This window comes from Hypanus sabinus, chromosome 8 (genome assembly GCF_030144855.1).
Source record: "Hypanus sabinus isolate sHypSab1 chromosome 8, sHypSab1.hap1, whole genome shotgun sequence".
Lineage (NCBI taxonomy): Eukaryota > Metazoa > Chordata > Chondrichthyes > Myliobatiformes > Dasyatidae > Hypanus > Hypanus sabinus.
The window spans coordinates 157469972-157491296 of record NC_082713.1 but is presented as its reverse complement, the minus strand read 5'-3'; the positions used below and the strand labels follow the sequence as shown (position 1 = coordinate 157491296).

The window sequence follows — 21325 nt, the reverse complement described above, 5'->3', positions numbered from 1 at the left end:
GGTTTGCTGTTACCCTGGGGGCTGCATTGTACTGATTGATCAGCAAGGGCAGCTGGAGATGCTTTCATCTCTCACAGTGTACACCTCAGAGGTCGGACAAACATGAAAGGCAACTGCGCACACATCGCAAAGACCAAAACAAAAAAATTCTCATCAATGTGACAATTGCTTACAAAGATATTAAGCTAAGTAGTTTTGGAATCTGAAAATAGTGGTAACAAGAATGGAGGGATCTACTTATACATCCAGAAAGTATTCGCTTGGGAAGGCTGGACAGAATACTGACCCACCACAGAAGGCCTTTTCTACATATTGGGTCTTTATATTTAAGTCTGGTATCTTTTATTTACACTATATTATATAATCAAGTAGGCTAGGTAAGAACTAATTCCATCTTGGTGATTAAAAGGTTAACTTTATAAATTACATTTGAATAGGAATTTAAAAACAGAGCCCAAGTTGGCTATTCAGCCCCTTATGAATGATCTTCACATCAATGTTTTCCTGTATTAATCCCTTCCTCCCTTGAGTGCTTTAATATCGGAAGATATATCAGTCTCAGTGTTAAATATGTTCAATGACTAAGCCCTCACTGCCCTCTTGGGGGAAAAAAAATCAAAGAATTACTTCTCTCTGGGTGAAGGTGTTTCTTTTCCTCTGCTTAAAATGGACATCTCCTTATTTTTAACATCTGGTCCTAAGCTCGCCAACCTGTGTAAGTATCAACTCTGCATCTACTACATCAAACCCTGTAACAATTTGGTATGTTTCAACAAGATCATCTATTATTCCTTTGAAAACAATACAGGATGGAACGAGTCTGCATGATTTCTTCCAATGCAACAAAACTGCCCTCTGAGGAATCAATATGGTCAATGTTTACTGCACTCCCTCAGCTTCCTGTAGGGAAATCAAACTGGTGCACAACATTCCTGATGTTGTCTCACCAGAGCCCTGTGTAACTGGTTCAAGACATCTTCACTCTTATTCTCAAATAGGCCAACATACCAACTAGGCTAATTGAAGTATATTACTGTACTTGCATGTTAACTTTCAGATTTTGTACAACAAAATTCAGGTTCCCCTGAATGCCAATCTTCTAAGTCTCTCACTATTTAAAAATATTCTGCATTTTAGTCTCACATTATATTTTTCCACTTTACCCACCACGTCCTTGCTTCTTCACTTAATCTGTGCCCCCAAATGTTTTTGCATCCTCACTGCTGCCCAGCTTTGTATCATCTGCAAACCTGGATTGGCACCTGGTCCCCTCATCCAAATCATTTGCATAGGCTATGAACAGCTGAAGCGTTTGCTTAGATTTCTTGCTTCACCCCACTGGTCACAGCTTGCCAACTAGAAATGACTTGCTCATCTCAACTCTGTTAACCAACCTGCAATCCATGCCCCATACTATGCTCCCTAATTTTGTTTATCTCTTGTCTGGCCCTCTTTGAAGACCTTCTGAAATGTCCAAATATACCAAATCACCTGGCTCACTCAGGCAATTTGAGAGACCATAAACTAGCAAGAGATCTGGCAAACAGGACTTCCATTTCAGTAACTCTATTCTGTCCCATTGTTACTCTATGAGGACCCTGTAACCATTTCTTTAATAATAGACTCCAGAATCTCCCTTGCTTCTGATATCAAGGTAACTGTTAGTTTCCTACTTTTTGTTATCTTCCTTTTTTAAAAGACAGTAGAGTTATATTTGCAACCTTCCAAACTATGAGTGTAATGCTAGAACTTGTAAAAGTTTGGGAGAGGACAGTCACCATATTCTATACCTTCATCACAATGTCCTTGGAAACCCCAGGATGTGGGTGATTGGGTCCTAGGGATTGATCACTTTCTGTTCCATTAGTTTCTTCAATGCTAATTTTCTACAGCTAATTTCTTTGAGATCCTCATTCATTCTAGATATGTAGTTCTACATGCTTTCTAAATGGTTTCTGTCTCTTTTTTGACAAAGGCAGAATCCTAATATTTCTTTATTCCCCATATATTTCTCAGTAAGGGACCACTTTAGCTTTAACTAATCATCTCCCTTTTATATTATTTTGCTGGAAGTTCTTGGTATGTCTTACTATTTGTGACAAGATTTCCAGCGTACTCTGCTTTCCTGTTCTCTATTACAAGTTCTGAAATATTCTTAAACTTCAGGCTCTTTGAAACATTACATTGGTTCCTTTGATCGAGCCATACAGTACAGAACTTTACACCATTACACAGTTTCATATAGAGTCATATAGCACAGAAGCAGGCCCTTGGTCCCAACATGTCTATTTATCAGCAACTTTTGTTTGTATAAATGTTATCAATTTACAAATCAAATTTATAGGAAACAGGAAGGCTCCATCCCGGCACTTAACCTTGCAAGCAGCCTAAATGCCACACTTGCCCATTCACCTCCTTCCTCGTCTCTATTCTGGGCCCCAAACAGTCCTTTCAGGTGAGACAACACTTCACCTGTGAATCTGCCGGTGTCATCTATTGTGTCCAGTGCTCCTGTTGTGGTCTCCTCGACACTGGTAAGACCTGATGTAAATTGGGGGACCACTTCATCAAGCACCTCAGCTTCATCCTCCGAAAGAACCTCCTGGTGGCCAAACGTTTTAATTCCGATTCCTATTTCCATCCTGACATGTCAGTCTATGACCTCCGCTCATATGACAAAGTGAGCCAAGAGGAGCAACACCTTGTATTACATCTGGGTAGCCTCCAACCTGATGCCATTAATATCGATTTCTCCTTTTGGTAAAATTTTTTGATCCCTTTCCCTTCCCTCTTCTTCTATTTCCCACTCTGGCCTTTCATCTCTTCTCACCTGCTTATCACTTCCCCCGGGTCCCCGCCTCCTTCCCTTTCTCCTGTGATCCACTCTCCTCTCCTATCAGATTCCTTCTTCCCCAACCCTTGACATTTGGCTTCACCTATCATCTTCCAGCTATCCTCCTTCCCTTCTCCCCCCCTTTTTATTCTGGCGTCTTCCCCCTTCCTTCTCAGTCCTGAAGAAAGGTCTCGGCCCGAAACATCAGCTGTTTATTCAATTCCATTGTTGCTGCCTGACCTGCTGAGTTCTTCCAGTATTTTGTGCTGGAATATAAAACCATATTTTTAAAGTATAATATCTTGTTTCGAGTTAAAGTCAACTAAAATAGGTGAAACAATAAAGGACATAGAAATAAAGCAACTAAACAATAGAGTATTCCAGGGTCCAGACCAGCAATTATGAAGTGCCCGCAACGTATTTCAGAAATCCACCTTCCAGAACAAATTTTCACCCACACATCTCTGATATAAATAAAGCTGTTAAGTTTAACATTTAACTATCCTCACCAAAGAATATTTTCCCTAACTTTACTTCTCACTGATAGACATTCCAATGTTTTGTTGGAGTTCTGCAATAATAACCTGATAAATTTATCTTGACATTTATTAAATTAAACCTGTCAAAATGTGAATTATGTGTCGAACTCCCACTACTTTAAAACTTCTCATCCATTCAACAGATTTCTAAGTTTTGAGAGAGTCAGCTTTAACTCCTCCAGAGCACTCCTTTATGCTTTTGATCTTTACCACATGCCCAAAATATAACTGATTTATTTTACAAGTATAACCGCAATTTAAGGGTCATTGAATTTAACAAAGATGCTGAATGTTACTGTATATTTCATTCATTCTCCAGAGATGATATACAGTATATTAACCTATCTAATTCTGAAAGTGACAGCTATTGGAAGTTGAGGATTTATTTTTTTATTTATTTATTGACATACAGCATGGAGAAGACCCTTTGGGCCCTTCAAGCTGTGCTGCCCCAATTTAACACTAGCCTAATCACAGGTCATTTTGTAATGATCAATTAACCTACCAACCAGTATGTCTTTGAAATGAGGGAGGAATCCAGAGCACAAGGAGAAATCCCACTTGGATACGGGAAGAAGGTACAAACTCCTTACAAGCAGCTGTGGCAATGAACCCAGGTCACATGTACCGTGAAGTGATGTGCTAACCATTACGCTACTGTGTCACCCCAATTTATGTTGTAATAGTGAGGCTCACTTCAGCAAATATCTGATCATCATTTAAGACAGAATGTATACATGTGATAATCTTTCTGTACATTGTACAGGAACTCTCAGAGCTGTGGTGAATTCACAGAGTTATTCCGACAGAGTTCCTCTCCAGGGCAAAAAAAAAACACACCCAGAACAGATGTAGAATACCTCTGCTGTTTGATATGACCATCTCTTCTCATATATTTCAAGATAAATTGTCTGAAAGTACATAGAATGAAAGAAATTTGATTTTCCTTTTTTGCTTATTGGATTTACTGCCCAAATCTAAACGCCCCCAAATTAATTGACTTGCCAGACCATTTCGACACCAAGCACGTTGGTGTGAATCTGGGGTGCTATGTGGCCAGACCGACAAGGTTGATACATTTCCTTCCCCAAAAGACAGACAAACTTGAATAAATGTTAGCTTCATGGTCACCATTATAGGTGCTAACCAACTTTTTATCCTGATTTGATTCCTGTAGCTGAATCAAACTCATGGTCAGATAAAACAAGCTGATACCAATCTGATTTTTCAGTCACTATGCTATTGTAGTCCATTATTACAATAATATATCTAGGCTTCAAGATATGTGCTCTTCCAAAGAAACCAAATGGCAAACAAAAGGAGAACAGAATCATGAAAAGATTTTGATAATGAGTCTTTTAAGCTAGAACCTTATCTCTGTTTCACTTTCCACAGCTGCTGCCTGACTTACTGACTTTTACCAGCATTTTAAAAAAATATTCCATATAAAAAGGAGACAAGGAGAGTGTTCATAGTTTGCATGAGGGAAGATGGATGCAATAGGCCCTATTAGGCTCTCATGGAAGTGTGGAGATATGGAAAGCATGGTATTGAATTAGACTGTTATCCCACACCTCTAAAATTTAAAGTGGACCACCACTTTATCAATATTATATTTAAGCATAATAGATATTGATGCCTCAAGCATGCCAGCAATATTACCTTTGGATTACAGGATGGTAAAATCAGAATCAGGTTTATTATCACCGGCATGTGACGTAAAATTTGTTAACTTAGCAGCAGCAGTTCAATGCAATACATAATATAAAAGAATAATAATAAGTATATCTTATTCAGTATACTTTATACAGTATACGTACATTGAATAGATTAAAATCTTGCAAGTAACAGAAATACTATTTTTTTTTTTAAAGTGAGTTAGTGTCCAAGGATTCAATGTCCATTTAGGAATTGGATGGCAGAGGGGGGGAAGCTTTTCCTGAATCACTGAGTGTGTGCTTTCAGGCTTCTGTACCTCCTATCTGATGGTAACAATGAGAAAAGGGCCTGGCCTGGGTGCTGGAGGTCCCTAATAATGGATGCTGCCTTTCTGAGACACTGCTCCTCGAAGATGTCCTGGGTACCTTGTAGGCTAGTACCCACGATGGAGCTGACTAAATTTACAACCCTCTGCCGTTTCTTTCGGTCCTGTGCAGTAGCCCCTCCATACCAGACAGTGATGCAGCCTGTCAGAATGCTCTCCACGGTACATCTATAGAAGTTTTTGAGTGTATTTGTTGACATACACAATCTCTTCAAACTCCTAATAAAGTATAGCCACTGTCTTGCCTTCTTTATAACAGTAGCAATATGTTGGGACCAGGTTAGATCCTCAGAGATCTTGACACCCAGGCACTTGAAACTGCTCACTCTCTCCACTTCTAATCCCTCTATGAGGATTGGTATGTGTTCCTTCGTCTTACCCTTCCTGAAGACCACAATCAGCTCTTTTGTCTTACTGATGTTGAGTGCCAGGCTGTTACTGCGGCTCCACTCCACTAGTTGGCATATCTCACTCCTGTACGCCCTCTCATCTCCATTGGAGATTCTACCAACAACGGTTGTATCGTCAAATTTATAAATGGTATTTGAGCTGTGCCTAGCTACACAGGCATATGCCCAAAAGATGTCCATTTGCCCAAAAGAACCCACGGTATTTTATTTGGGAGTGAGATAGGGCAAGCTTACAGTTATTTCCTCATTCCTACTGCATCTGAAGAGATGATAAGTAATGCCTACAGCAGTATTTCAAAAGCTGCAACTGTTTGAGAGGGAGAAGCATGCCAACAGTGGGGAAAACATTGAAAAGCAAACAGTCTTATGTGTGTGCACAGATAAGCAACACTTATCTGAGAAATATCCAAGGAGGCATTTGTTATGGTTTATAAACTCCAAAACATTAAACTAACTAAAAGCAAAACCCAGGAGCCCAAAGACAACACTCCGTGGTTTCGTTTTTACCTTAAGTGAGGTGTGCACATATGACGTGGTGCCATGATGACGTAGGCCATTCCATAATAAATAATGTTTAATCAAACTATTTACAATATTACTAAAATATTAAATAAACGACAGTATCACTGTCAGAGACAAAAGCAAAAAGTAATTGGTATATGAGAGTTTTTGGAAGGAAGGATCACAAGGCAAACAAGACATAACGAGGGAAGTGACAACATGTCAATTCCACCAATGTTACCAGGACTAGCTTAGTAACCTTAAATTTACCAAATAAGGGCCTCAGACATCAGAACACACCTCATACATTTAGCTTGTCCCCATTTACTAGGAGGATCATTTGCAATCATCACTATACTCACCACACAGGTACATCCCTCCCTATTATCTGAACCCGGCCTTTTCTCCGTGGAGCAACGGAGGATGAGAGGTGACTGATAGAGGTGTACAAGATGATGAGAGACATTGATCATGTGGATAGTTAGAGGGTTTTTCCCAGGGCTGAAGTGGTTGCCACAAGAGGATACAGGTTTAAGGTGCTGGGGAGTAGCAACAGAGGAGATGTCAGGGGTAAATTTTTTACTCAGACAGTGGTGAGTGCATGGAATGGGCTGCCGTCAACGGTGGTGGAGGCGGATATGACAGGGTCTTTTAAGAGACTTTTGGATAGGTACATGGAGCTTAGTAAAATAGAAGGCCACGGGTAAGCCTAGTGATTTCTAAGGTAGAGACTTGTTCGGCAGAACATTGTGGGCCAAAAGGCTTGTATTGTGCTGTAGGTTTTCTACGTTTCTATGTTTTCTATGTTTCTATTATTACTAGTATCTACATGAAGCACAGCCTCAAGAAAGCTCCACCTCTCAAAGATCCTCACCATGCAGAACATACAGAGCTAGATATGGCCCTTGTGGCTAAAGGGATCGGAGGTATGGAGAGAAAGCAGGTACAGGGCTCCGAGTTGGATGATCAGCCATGATCATACTGAATGGCGGTGCAGGCTCGAAGGGCTGAATGGTCTACTTCTGCACCTATTTTCTATGTTTCTACCATCTTCTTGCAGTGACCGATGGAAAAGAGATCCAGAACCCTGAAGGACCACCCCACCAGCTTCAAGAATAGCTCCTTGTCTTCAACCATTTGATTCTCAAACCAACCTGTGTGAGCCTAATCACAAACTCACTATAGCATCACTATGGCTACTTTGCACTAGAATGGACTTCTTTATTGTCCTAGTTCAAGATTATTTATTGTCGTTTTCTGTACACAAGTGTAAAAGAGAATGAAATCATTGTTACTCAGGGTCTGATGCAGCAGAGAAAATGATGAAGAACAGAATAATAGTTTAAAAATCCACAATAAATATAAATACCTAAGATAGCTTCTGTACATGGATTGGTTGTATGTCCATAAAGTGATGTTTTAACTTTTTTTTTCGGCCCTCTTTTATGGATCAAGCTTTTCGTTTATGGAAAACAAAAGGTATAACATGTTTTCGTGAATTGTTTTTGGATGATAGTTTTATGTCCTTTGAACGGCTATCTAATAAAAATAATTTACCTAAAACCCATTTTTTTTTAGATATTTGCATGTTAGAAATTTTTTGTATAATGAGTTAGTCTTTTCTGAAACTATGTCCATTGGACATTATGGAAAGAATTTTAGCTCTGAATCCTTGTCAAAAGGGTTTAGTAGCTGTCATTTATAACATGATCATGAAAATACAGCCAGAAGTATCAGAAAAAATTAAGAAGGAATGGGAAAAAGAACTTCATTGTCTTATATCCACTGAACAGTGGGAGAAAATTTTACTATTAGTCAATTCTTCTTCTATTTGTGCTAAACATGCCCTAATACAATTTAAGGTTGTACATAGAGCTCACATGTCCAAGGATAAACTGGCTCGATTTTATTCTTATGTTAATCCAACCTGTGACAGATGTCATTCTGATGTTGCTTCATTGACCCATATGTTTTGGTCTTGCCCTTGTTTGCAAAATTATTGAAAAGATATTTTCAGTATTATTTCAATAGTTCTGGATATCAATTTCCAACCGCATCCTATTACTGCAATTTTTGGTTTACCAATGGTGGATAATAGTCGTTTATCCCCCTCAGCTCAACGGATGATTGCATTTGTTACATTAATGGCTAGAAGATCTATTTTATTGAATTGGAAAGAAATTAATCCTCCAACTATATTTCAGTGGTTTTCTCAAACTATCTCTTGTTTGAGCTTAGAAAAAATTAGAAGTGTTGTTTTTGATCCTTCAGTTAAATTTGAAGAAACTTGGAGACCATTTATTCAACATTTTCAAATGAATTAAATTGTCTTTTCCTAAACCTCACTCTTATTATCCTTAATTATTTGGATGAAGGTTCGGAGTTATTGGCACTACTGTATATATCTGACATTATGCAATGGCCCATGTGGGTTAGTGTTTTTCTTTCTTCTCTTTTTTGTTTTTTTTTTCTTTTTATTTTTGTTCATAAATACTATGTTGGGAGGTTATATATATTGATTACTATATATTTGAATGTCTACTTAAACTATTAACTATGTACTCTCAAACTCTTTGTATTCATGTTTCATTTATGTTTGCTTAAAAATTAATAAAAAGATTTAAAAAGAAAGAAAGTGATGTTAGGTTGTACTGAAGGCACCTGACAGGAAATAATAAAGTAGTGGTGGAGTTAGTGGGTGGAGATGTTGATCAGTCTTATTGCTTGGGGAAAGTAACTGTTTTTGAGCCTGGTGGTCCTGGCGTGGATGTTATAGTACTTAGCCTCCTCCCTGATAGGAGTGGGAGGAACAGTTCATGAGCAGGGTGTGTGGGATCCTTCATGATGTTATTAGTCATTTTACGGCACCTTTCCGTATACACGTCCTGTCCTTGATGGGGGGTAGGTGGGTGCTGGTGATGCGTTGGGCAGTATTGCAGAGCCTCCCTGTATGCTGCAGTGCAGTTTCCTGACCAAGCTGTGATGCATCTTGTTAGAATGAGGTGAGCTTAGATGTGCGAAGTCCAGCTCTCTTCAGCTTCCTCAGGAAGTAGAGGGAGGTGTTGGTGAGCTTTCTAGACTGTGTCGGATGTGTTCTGGGGCCATGAAAGCTTGTATGAGATACGCACTCCCAGGAGTTTGAAAACACTCAGTGTCCACTGCTGTGATGGTGGTGAGCGGTGTGAGTTCTCCTGAAGTCGATAAGCATCTCCTTTGTCTTGTTGATATTGTGTTCTTCCTTTGAAAAATTGTGTATAATTTAGGCTTATGTTTTTCTTGTGAATGTTGTGCATCTGATGCTATGTATCTGCAAAGCTGCTGCAAGGAAGTTTTCCTTTTCTCCTTATTGCATATAACAAACTAAACTTTGACTTTTATTGTCTACTGTTTCCAATTACAGTCCGTGATACCAAAAGTGATTATCTTCAGACTAAAGAACAGACATTGATAACATATACTACAAAGCATTGTTATAGTGGAACACCGACAGGGACCCAAGTGAAATTAGTCCCTGCCTTGGTTAGCTGTTTCCAGTTGAGATGTATGGCTGTGACAGCTGGACTATTAGTACAACTGAATACAAGAGAATCACCACCTTTGAACTTGGATGCTGGAGGGAAGTTGGACAGCAGGAACATCCAACAGGTCAATTGTTCAAGAAAGACAGCCAGCCTGCTCGCTAGGAGGCTTGGTTATGAGACAACTGCTCAAATATTTTGGCCCCATCGCGAGTAGACGGGATTCCTTGGAGAAGGCTCTCATGCTAGGTAAAATAGAAAGTAAATGAAGGAGAGGATGACAGAGGCTGCGATGGATAGATAATATTACTCAGACAGTATGTATGATCTTGGGGATCTTAGGGAGGCAGTTTCCAACAAGGAGGCTTGTTGCAGGAGTCCATGAGATCATGAAGACTCAGACTCAACTTAATGACTGAACAACAGCTTGGTTAACTCGCGTTCTCTTAAAAGATTACCAAAACACAAATCTGCAGATACTGGAAGCCCAGAGCAATATACACAAAATGCTGGAGGAATTCAGCAGGTCAGGCAACAGCTGTGGTCGATGTTTGGGCCAACACCCTTCATCAGCTGCCAGAGTGACACAAGTGCAACATTCAAGCACAGCCACTGGAGTTCTTGCCTCATAGTAGCACAACCCAGGTGCAATGCTGACTGCCAGTGCTGTCCGTAATCACATGAATTTCCCCTGGGTGCTTCAGTTTCCTCCCACCTGCCAGAGACATGCAGGTTCAAATGTTCAGTGAATGTATACAATTCTGTGAATGTACAACCTGAAATACTTCCTCTTCTCAGGCATCAATGAAACAAGACGCCCCATGGAATGAATAAGTGGGGTATTTGTTAATTAGTCATTGAAAAATCTGCCTCTTATGTGTAAGTGGGAGGTAGACTCAGTGGGAATATGGAAGCCAATTTTAGAAGGAAAATTAGGACAGGGATGGAGTTAACCTGTAAGCCAGCATTAACTAGATGGACTGAATAGCATAATCCTATATTGTTTGGAAATATTTGGAAAACACTGGGAGTTCAGAAATTTGAGTTTTTAAAAAAATATTAAAATGAGGAATTAGCTGTGAATATTATTTACTGCCCACTGTACAGCAAGCTGTCACAGACATACCCCCTCATTCTACTTCATTAAGTCTTTGCATTTTCCATGAATATGACTTCAGCTTTGTTAAAACACTGTTAAGGTACGTCTCCACCAAAGACGGCACTTCTTCCCTCCGCTAGCTTGCAGGTCACCCTTCGGCAAGGTGTAGCATCTACAAACGTACTTAATGCCCCCAATCAGAGTCACATGAAGCTATGGGAGCACAGTGGATGGACATATGAGCAGCAATAATGATCACAAATCCTGATTATGCGACCACGGATGCCAGGCAGACAATATCTGAAGAGTGCTGATAATGGCTGAGGTCACCCATCCTGTAAAGATACTGGCCAGAACGTAATGGCAAACCATTTCAACAGAAACATTTGCCAAGAATAATAATGGTCATTGACAATGATCACCTAGGGTATATGAAATGTGATGATGATGATGATTATGATGGTGCTGATGGTGCTGATGGTGCTGATGGTGATGGTGCTGATGGTGATGGTGCTGATGGTGATGGTGCTGATGGTGATGGTGCTGATGGTGATGGTGCTGATGGTGATGGTGCTGATGGTGATGGTGCTGATGGTGATGGTGATGATGATGATGGTGATGATGATGATAGTGCTTTCACATGCCAGTGATATTAAACCTGATTCAGATTCTGATTAAAACAAGACCGAATTTTGAATCATCTTCAATCTCCAGTTTCTGACAGTGACTTTTCAGCCTGCTTAGATTAAGTTCCAAGTACTTAAGCTCATTTAAAATAAATTCTCAGCTCTGTCTAAATAAATTGGCATAGCCTTACCCAAAACCATTAAATAAATAGTTAAATTAACAATAATCCACTGAAACAAATGTAAAATTCAGAGGTCAAAATATCCATGCTGTTTCACAGAGATGTCTAAGAAGGACCAATATTTGTGCCTATTTAAATACCTTCCACCAAATTCCTTTTCCACTGGTATATCTTGTCTTTTCAACAAAATTTGATGCATGCCCAAGTCTATAGATATCCACTGTTTAAAGAATTTTACTCTCCTTTATCTCACACCTAGCAACATTAATGGTGGATATTGAAGAGATGACAGTATTTCATACAACACTTCATACCTTTTAGGCACAGGCTGAACTCATAAGTTTCTGGCATTTCCTCACACTTAAAGTATTTTACAGAAATTCTCTGTATATATATTTCTAACCAAAATTACACAGATATGCTAAAATGACTGCTTAGAAATACTAAACAAGTAATCTTGGTAAGTGCATATATGATGTTGCTAAACAAAACAGTGAAATATTCATAATGGTGTTAATTTAATAGGTTTCTCAAGTATTGATATTTTTACTACTAATCATCAGAACACAGTTTTGTTCTGAACAGTGATGAAGCCAAAACAAAAAGTATTTCACCAAGTGACTTGGCATTCAAAATCTATCCCAACTCAATTATATCAGCAGGAATTAAGTTATCTGGAGACCCTTCCTACATTTTTATTGGCAACATTAACAGCACATTCTTTAAGTGCCCAAAGGTAAAATCCCAATTTCAAAGAATGCCATCAAGTTCATTGCCCTCATCCTTTGTAATTAGTCAATATTAACTTTTCCCCAACAGAAGTTGGTACGCTGTCCAGACATTCTCATCTTGCCTAACTGAAGACATGTTGGAAAGTGGGGAGGTTTGATCAATTTAGCTTTGGAATGATGAGAGGAATGTTTCCCTGGTAGATGAATTGGGTTGGGTACAATTCATCATGGTTTTTGGAAGAAGCCTAAGTTCCAAGCATTATACTATTTCATTCTGTACATTCCATGGAGCTCACTGGAACATCTCAACCATTCACTTCATTGGTGTCCATACCTTCACATTTGAGTCTTTCTGTAACTGGATGACAATTGATTGACTGATGGATGTGGCAGCAACCATTTTTGTCAATGGTGCACAGTGTAGTATGTTTTGTGATGCAGCCAGATTGTCCTCAGGTAACATTCATTAGTCAGAACCACATTGTTTTCCATTGTTCTAAAATTCTAGTGACTGCATGTGTCAATAACTTTCAAACAGTGTGTTAGGTGGGGTTGTAACCTGTTCAAGTTTATGGAACTGTATGTCATGTCACCAGAACAATATATTAGCAGAAAGATCAGAGGCCAAGGAACACCCTGCAGCCTCGTGACTGCTCGAAAAAATGAAGGAACTTTTCAAGGAGATGGATGATTAGACAGTAGTTAAACCAGACAAAGGATTGCTTACAAATTCCAGTGACAAGATTAATTAGGAAAAGTATTGTAAATGATGAAAGCAATCACGGAAGAAAACACTAACATTTGTTACATCGATAAAATGATTAAGCATTATAATTGTGTCACTGGGCTGTTGCAAAACAGCAGGACATTAGATTAACTCAACAGGTTTTTGAAATCCTGTAATTTGCATCATCTGCTTTTTTTTAAAAAAAGCATTCAGTTCATACATTTGATGCTGTTCCTATGATCTAGATTTAAACCAATGGAAATTTCCATTTAGGGTTGGTGTGCAAATGAAGGATTTGCAGATGCACAAGAATGGATTTCCAAATAGCTCTGTAAAATCTAAATGCAGGGCTCTTTTTAAATAGGGTCACTGCTCAAAACAGCTTGATTGACAGGTTGGTTCATTTTAACATGGTTGGCTTGATTTATAGAGCTATACCCTAAGGGGATAAGTGGACATTGATGAGGTATTGCGATAATGAGAAGGGTTCAAATTCAGGCTTAAAAGTAGGCAGAATATGGCCACAGTGGTCAGGAGATCACAGTAGTTCTCTTGATGGCATGAGGAAGCAGACAGTATGGGCATAGACTGGGGATGATATAGTCACTGGGTAACCTATTGAGCTTGGAATTAACTCATGCTGCTCCTAGTCCACAACTAATACCAGGTTTCCCCAAAGCCAAGTAATCATTGTAAGTTATAATTAAGGATGGATTGTAAGCGTTCATCACATTATAAATTTCCATATTCATATTCCTTGCTTCACCTCCATTAAAATCAGGAATAGGCTGGTTCAGTTTATAATTTAACCCCATTGTATCAACTTTAGGAGTTGAGATTCACTTCTTAATATACTAATGGTAACAAGAAATATATCATATAGCTCTATTTAGTAAGGCAGAAAATCCCTACTCCATTATCACAGTTAACAGAGCAACATACTTTCTATTAACTAATATATAGTGAGATGTTGGTTTATTTCCTCAATATAAGAGGAAAATATCCAGTTAATTTCAAGGCATTCATACCTAAATACCGTTTGTATTCAGGGAGATACCAAAAGAAAAATGTTTTATGTAAACATTTATACAACAATAAATTTGATTGGAAGGCTTTCTCTAGTGAAATAATTCACTCAATTTGCACACAAAGATGATCTTTATGCTTTAACAATCTGCAACTTCAGCAAGGGTTTTAAGCCATTTCTTAGATGGTGAACAATAGAGAAGCGTGCATATGTTACGAATAATAACAGAATTGTCTCTGTTTGCTCCAAGCACACTTATAAATTTAGGAATAAAACTATCTGTGATATAAAGAAAAGGGTCTCCCCTAAAGACAGCACAAATATCTGGACTAAAAGATCACATTACTTCAATGGATACATTTTCTTTTTAGTATGAATTAGTACTTGTCCAATGATTTTCCCTAACCTGACCACTTATTAACAAAATGTTTGGCTGCAAACTTCTGCAGTGTTTGTTATTAATTTGGTTTACAAAATGTTTAATTTAAAAAAAATGAAGGAAAGCACAGAAGCTACATTTCAATGAACTCTGGACGTTTCAAATGAATGGCCTTGAACTTAATCCAGGATTACTCAAATATACCACTAGAGGGGAAGTAATATCTCTTGCTTCTGCCTTTGTAACCTTCACCACAGTATCAGCTTGCATTGAACCTTGAATATCCAAATGGGATTAAACATAAAAGAAAACTGCAAAGAAATACCCCGGATTAGAATTTGAACTGATTCCGACTGTGCGTAAAAAGGCCACATTGCTGTCAGTGACCTTCTCCGTCTGTGCATGATGCCAGTTGTGTTTAATCAGTGCCTAAGGAAGACTCTATCAGTTCACACTGTATTTATCTTTGTGCTACTGGAACAGGTGTTTGATTACCGAGGGGACAAGCTCGAAACCTGTTGCTCACTCACTAACCAATCCCGCCAGTTTGTGCCTCTTCCTCTGCAGGGAGAATCAACCTTGTGCTTCCAATCAGCAGAGGCAAAATAAAATTGTAACAGCTGCACCTTTACTATCAGTGGAACCTTCCATCAGTATGTACAAACAAATTACAGTAAAAATAATTTTCAGTCATGGGAAATAAAACCGTTTTCCAAACACATTGAAAGTATTTGCTCAGAAGTCAAACAGATTATAGTTGCACACTACAAATGATTTTAACATCCATTAGTTAATTTAAATATTGTTGTCAATATTCTGCATGGAAGAGTTATTGTAAATCAAGAGCAAGTAAGGATTCATCAGAAAAAATTGCAAAGTATACAAATTTTCAATAAAGTAATAACTTCAGCTAATAATAATGTCAAACCTTTTTCCTCCCAAAGATTAAAAAAATAAGTAATTCATGCAATGATAATTGCTTTTTAGATTTGTATAATTCTCATTAAGTTTTAATATTAAAAAGTTAGTTATTTACATACACATCTGAAGCTAGAGTCTATGAAAAAGCATTGAAAATACATGGTCATTAAAAAAGAAAGCAATTCTAAAAGTTATAGCTACATATACTCTTTGGCACAATTACTGTATCACCTAAATAGAAAACCTCCAAGAGGACCACAACCTTCTTGTGGTTTGGAGGCTTGCGTGCCTCAGTGACCTCAAGCTGGCTGTATTCAGAGCTTTCTGCTTTGACTCTTGGTAGGGTCACCCATCCGAGCAGGTCAAATGACAGAGATCACCTGTCCTCCAGGCTTGAGGCTTCAGCTCAGGGCTAATAACCCTGACTGGTAAAGCAAAATTGTTACGGAAGCCATCTGAGTGGCGAAGGCCAGACAGGGATGAAGGACCGTCATTGTTGCCCTAAATACCAGTGGCGTAACGGGCAGCAAGGACAAAATAAGAAAATCCAGATAATTTAATCTTGCTCCTATTCATTCCTCCTCCAATTTTTTAAACTACTTTTAAGATGTGTATATATTATTCACTTGCAGAAGGGATCCAAACAGTAACACCTACGTCATGCTGCTCTAGCAGAGTCTGATCCTAAATTACTTCTTGTCTCATATTCCTTCAAAGCTGTTGTCTTCTGGTTACAAATAGCTTCAAGTATCATGGAGCCTTTTCTACCATTGCTAGCACAGCATTATGTACAGATACACTTCGTTTAAAACTGTTAATCTGATTAACTTTGTTTACTTCTACTATTTGAGAACTATGCATTCACTTCTGATATTAAATCCCATTCAGTTATTCACTTCTCATCAGTGGTTGGGTGTAAAGTCATAACTAGTTGACAAAAAAACACATTGAAGTGATTACCTGCAAAAAACTGCACATGATACTTTCATCAAGTACAGGCAGACTGGGGCGGCTGTGGCGGTACACATTGACGGTGTATGTTGCTACAATAGCAGGTTTGGCGCGAGACTCGTCTGACACCAGAATGTGGATCCTGTTGTTTCCAAGGCCAAGAGGATAGTTTGCGAAACTGAGGTTAAAACAAAGAAAAATGAATTTGTGCGACATGCTGGTACCTGAAACTTCATCTAACAACAGAGGAAAAAAAACGACTGATAGAAATGTGAAGACAACTATTTTGGGCTGAGTGAAGGAATTGATGGAAACTGTCCAAAGTCAGCAACAAACACCCACTTCAACACACACCCCCCACAATAAAAAACGTAATGGAACATAATGCGCTGTATGGGACAGGCACACAAAGCATGGGCAATGTAATAATCACAGGTGCCTTTAGATCAACACATGGGCATGGCAGACCAAATTAGCAGTAATAATATGGAGGACAAATTAAGTGTCTTTTAGGGAACAGTGATCCAAATATTAGAAAGGGAATTGAGTACAAGAGCAAGGAAATCCTCTTGCATTTGTACAGGGCCCTGGTGAGACCACACCTGGAGTATTGTGTACAGTTTTGGTCTCCAGCATTAATCAAGGACATCCTGGCTGTAGAGGAAGTGCAACGTAGATTCACAAGGTTAATTCCTGGGATGTCAGGACTGTCTTACGCTGAGAGGTTAGAGAGACTGGGCTTGTACATGCTGGAATTAAGGAGATTGAGAGGGGATCTGATTGAAACATATAAGATTATTAAGGGATTGGACAAGATAGAGGCAGGAAATATGTTCCAGATGCTGGGAGAGTCCAGTACCAGAGGGCATGGTTTGAGAATAAGGGGTAGGTCATTTAGGACAGAGTTAAGGAAAAACTTCTTCTCCCAGAGAGTTGTGGGGGTCTGGAATGCACTGCCTCGGAAGGCAGTGGAGGCTAATTCTCTGGATGCTTTCAAGAAGGAGCTAGATAGGTATCTTATGGATAGGGGAATCAAGGGATATGGGGACAAGGCAGGATCCGGGTAATGATAGTAGATAATCAGCCATGATCTCAAAATGGCAATGCAGGCTCGAAGGGCCGAATGGTTTACTTCTGCACCTATTGTCTAAATTCATACAAAAGTTGAAAATGGTTTAGTTAAATTCTGAAACTAGGGTACTAGATCTAAACAAGACAAACTACAAAAGCATGAAACATGCACTGACTTCAGTAGAGTGGGAAATGACATACCAAGATATGATAGTACACAAGCAATAACTCACATTTTAAAGGATTATAAAATATAGACCCCATTAAGACACAAAACACCAGAAATATTATCCCTACTGGGGATGAGAAGTTGAAGGTAGAATTAGATCAATAGGGAAAGGGTTATAACATTGCTGAATAGAAGGGAAAATACAATAATTGAGAAAATTTTAAAATTCTGCCAATAATCATAAAAAGTTAATAAAGGAAATTGAATACCAGAGAAATACAACTGTTTTTATGTGATAGCCTGCAAAAACAGATATTTAAATTAAAAAGGCTAGGAAAAGTTAACATAGCCCTGTACTGGTGAAGGTGGAAGAATTGATCCCAGGCAATGAAGAGATGGAGCAATGGTGGAGCAGTTGGGCCATTATTTTGTGTCTATTTTCACACAGTACAACACAAAAAAAAATAGGTATAAAGTGAATGAGGAGATGAAGGAAATTGGCTATGGTTTAAAAAAAGAGAGATATAGTATCTTTGGGACTGAGAGCTTTGAAGGTCACGGCACTTGACAATAACACATACTAAGATTTCAACAAAATTGCTCATCTCTGAGGGCTGTAGTGGATATAATCTTCCTAAAACTCCACTGATTCTAGAAAACTTCTGGTCGACTTGAAGGTAACCAAATGTAACAAACATATTTAAGAAAGAAAAGGACCCACAGACCAGTTTGCCTAACATCCACAGTAGAAAACTGTAAATACCTCTAATTAAGGGGGTGATAGTGGTGCACTTGGAAAATTATAATAAGGTTGAGCAAATTCAATATAGATTTTGGAAGGGGAAATAATGATTGAGAAGGTAAGAGTTATTTTGGGGCTGAGGGGAAGGCAGTGAGCATGGCGAATTTGGATTTTCAGAAGACTTTCTAAGTGCTACATAAGAGGTTATTAAACAAAATTTCAACAACTAGATTCAGGATAATATGGTGGCTTGATTCAGATTTGGTTAGTAGACAGAAAACAAAAGGGAAACCTGGGGCTATGTCTAGTGGATTGCTACAGGATCCAGCAGTCCACAATCTATATCACTGAGCTTGCTGAGGGGCCCAAGTTTGTCAATGATACTCTGTTGTGTTGTAAGGGAAAAGCAAACAGCTTTCAGAGGTACTGATTGCTTTGCGAATGGAATATGGCAAAGTATTGAAAATCATATCTAATAAAAGGTTTTGAAAGAAAAGACAATTTTATGCTACTTTTATGAAGTGCATGATGTACCTGGATCCCTTTTTCTCATCCAGATGTACCTGACAGTGGCAGTTGGCTGCCTGGGCTTTTATCTTTATCATTGCCACATCAAATGGGACCTCCGAATAGTACACTCTGATCTTTGGTGTAAAAGTGGGATTCAGTTTCAACTGTGGTCTAGTAAGGACCCAAGAGATGTATGTCAGGGTATGTTTGGCTGCATAAAACAGAAAGGAAATGATAAAATAATTAACACCGTTAAAAGAACATTAAAAAAAAAGCAGAAGGCAACAAAGTCACTGGATATCAGTTGATGCCCTTTAGTAACTCAATATTCATCTTTTACTATTGAGTAATAATCTTAAACAAGGTGATTTGCAGCATAGAGATCAATATTTTAAATCAAAAATAATGACAATTCCAGCAAGTTCTATCAGTCTAACCCTGGTGGAAAAGTTGGAAGCATCTCTCAAAAACAGCAAATACCTGCATATATAAGCAAAAACAGGTATATATGCAAATACCTGCATATATAAGGTCTTCACAAAATAAACAAATGTATAAGCAGGAGTAGACTAAATTGCCATGGGAACCCGTTTCATTTTCTACTAAGATCACAGCTGATCTAAGTTTGGTCTCAACACCTTTCTCTTGAATTCCCTTGCTGTTTAAATGTTTGTCAGTTTCCACCACAAGTACATTCAGATTCTCCAAAGTTTCACAACCTTTTCGTAAAGACATTCTTTTTCACATCCATTGGAACTGAGCAATCCATTTTCTGAAACTCTGCCCTCATTTGCTCTAGGGGGAATATCTGCTCAGCTTCAACCTCATCAATCCCCATGTGCACCAAGCCCTCCGTTCACGTTTTAACCATTTCATCCCGGAATCAACAGTGATTCCTCCCCATGTCAGCTCCCATGCAAGCACTTTCTTCCTTTCAATGGTGGCCATAGCTGGAGGGACTGAGAGGCAATTTGTTGTGGCAGAACCAAGGCAAGGCAGAGTCAAAGCAAATCTCTGGCCTAAAAATGAGGGAAGACACGAGGTTTGATTGATTTAAGTGCCAAACCAAATTGGGAAGGTAGGGTACGGGCTGAATTGAGGTGGTGGGGCCTAGGCCTGAGAGCATATTGAAGCGGCAGGGCCCAGGACGAGAGCAAGGAATGATCTGAGGTTTGGACAATTTAAACGCAGGGCCAGATTGAAAAGGACAGGGTGTCGGGGCCAGAGGTGAGGAACCAGCCGATTGGATTTGCTGCTCCATGAAGATTACTCGTCTCTGCACTAAACTGAGGCTTTGGCCTGCAACTAAAGGGGTTTTGTGACCTTCAGACCTGAAGGCTATTTGCTTACTTTTATTGCTTGCATGATTTGTTTTTACTCTCTCTGTACATTGTATGTTCATTCTTTAGTTTCAAGGGTTTTAGTAGGTTTCTTAGTTTTACGGCTGTCTGTTAGGGAGATGAACCTTAAGGTTGTATAAAGTACACATACTTTGAAAATAAATGTACTCTGACCTTTGAAGTTTATGATAATAACCGAACAACAATAAAATTAATCCTTATTATTGATCTTTCTTATCTTTTAGGCACTTGCTTGGCAATTTGAAATATTTTGCTTTGTGAATATTTTATTCATCATCTATGCTGTGAAAGTGCTTTCACAGCATAGATGATGAATAAAATCCTTGCCCAGTACAGGTATCCTGAAGAGTTTTTCATCGAAACATCAGTTATAATCGATACCTGTACCCGGCTGGAAGCCCGAGGAGAGTTTATTCGTACCTTGCTTTGTGTTTCCAATGTAAATATGGGCACTATGGAAAAGCTGGAGTTTAATAAATCAACAAACGTCAGACTGATCAATGACTCTGATATACAGCAGTTCCATACCACAGGGAGAGGAAAGACTGGGAAATTCTACCTGTTGATGGGACAATGGTGAACTCACTCATCTTCTGGCAACTCTCCCATATTGTTAGCAATATAGTTTCATTTAAATATCAACTCTTTCCATGAAATGTCCTACCGATGCTGGCTGTGAATCCCCGATTCTGATAGCTGTTGATATTTTACCGTACAGTACCTGTTTTGAATTCTTGTTGCAAACTCAGCCAGCTCCATCATGAGTACTACCCTCGAGAGAATCGAGGGCATTTTCAAAAGGTGATGCCACCACCATTAAGCAACACCACCACCCAGAATATGCTCTCTTCTTCTTACTACCAGAGACGAGGTAGAGCAGCCCGAGGACACACATAACTTCTTCCTGTGCCATTTTTGGACAGACAACGAACCAACACACAAACACAAATTCACTATTTCTGCTCTCGTTTTGCACTATAATTT

General features: G+C 38.9%; 1 protein-coding gene across 3 annotated transcripts in view; it reads right to left on the bottom strand.

Moving 5' to 3' along the window:
* The window catches only part of cped1 (cadherin-like and PC-esterase domain containing 1), a 241290-nt gene that overhangs the window by 103107 nt on the left and 116858 nt on the right, over positions 1–21325 (bottom strand). For all 3 annotated transcript variants that reach the window (XM_059978328.1, XM_059978329.1, XM_059978327.1), the window contains exons 14-15: positions 19005–19191; positions 16498–16666 (exon numbers count right to left, since the gene is read on the bottom strand). In XM_059978328.1, the coding sequence (XP_059834311.1) occupies positions 16498–16666; positions 19005–19191 (356 nt within the window). The remainder of the gene's footprint in view (positions 1–16497; positions 16667–19004; positions 19192–21325) is intronic.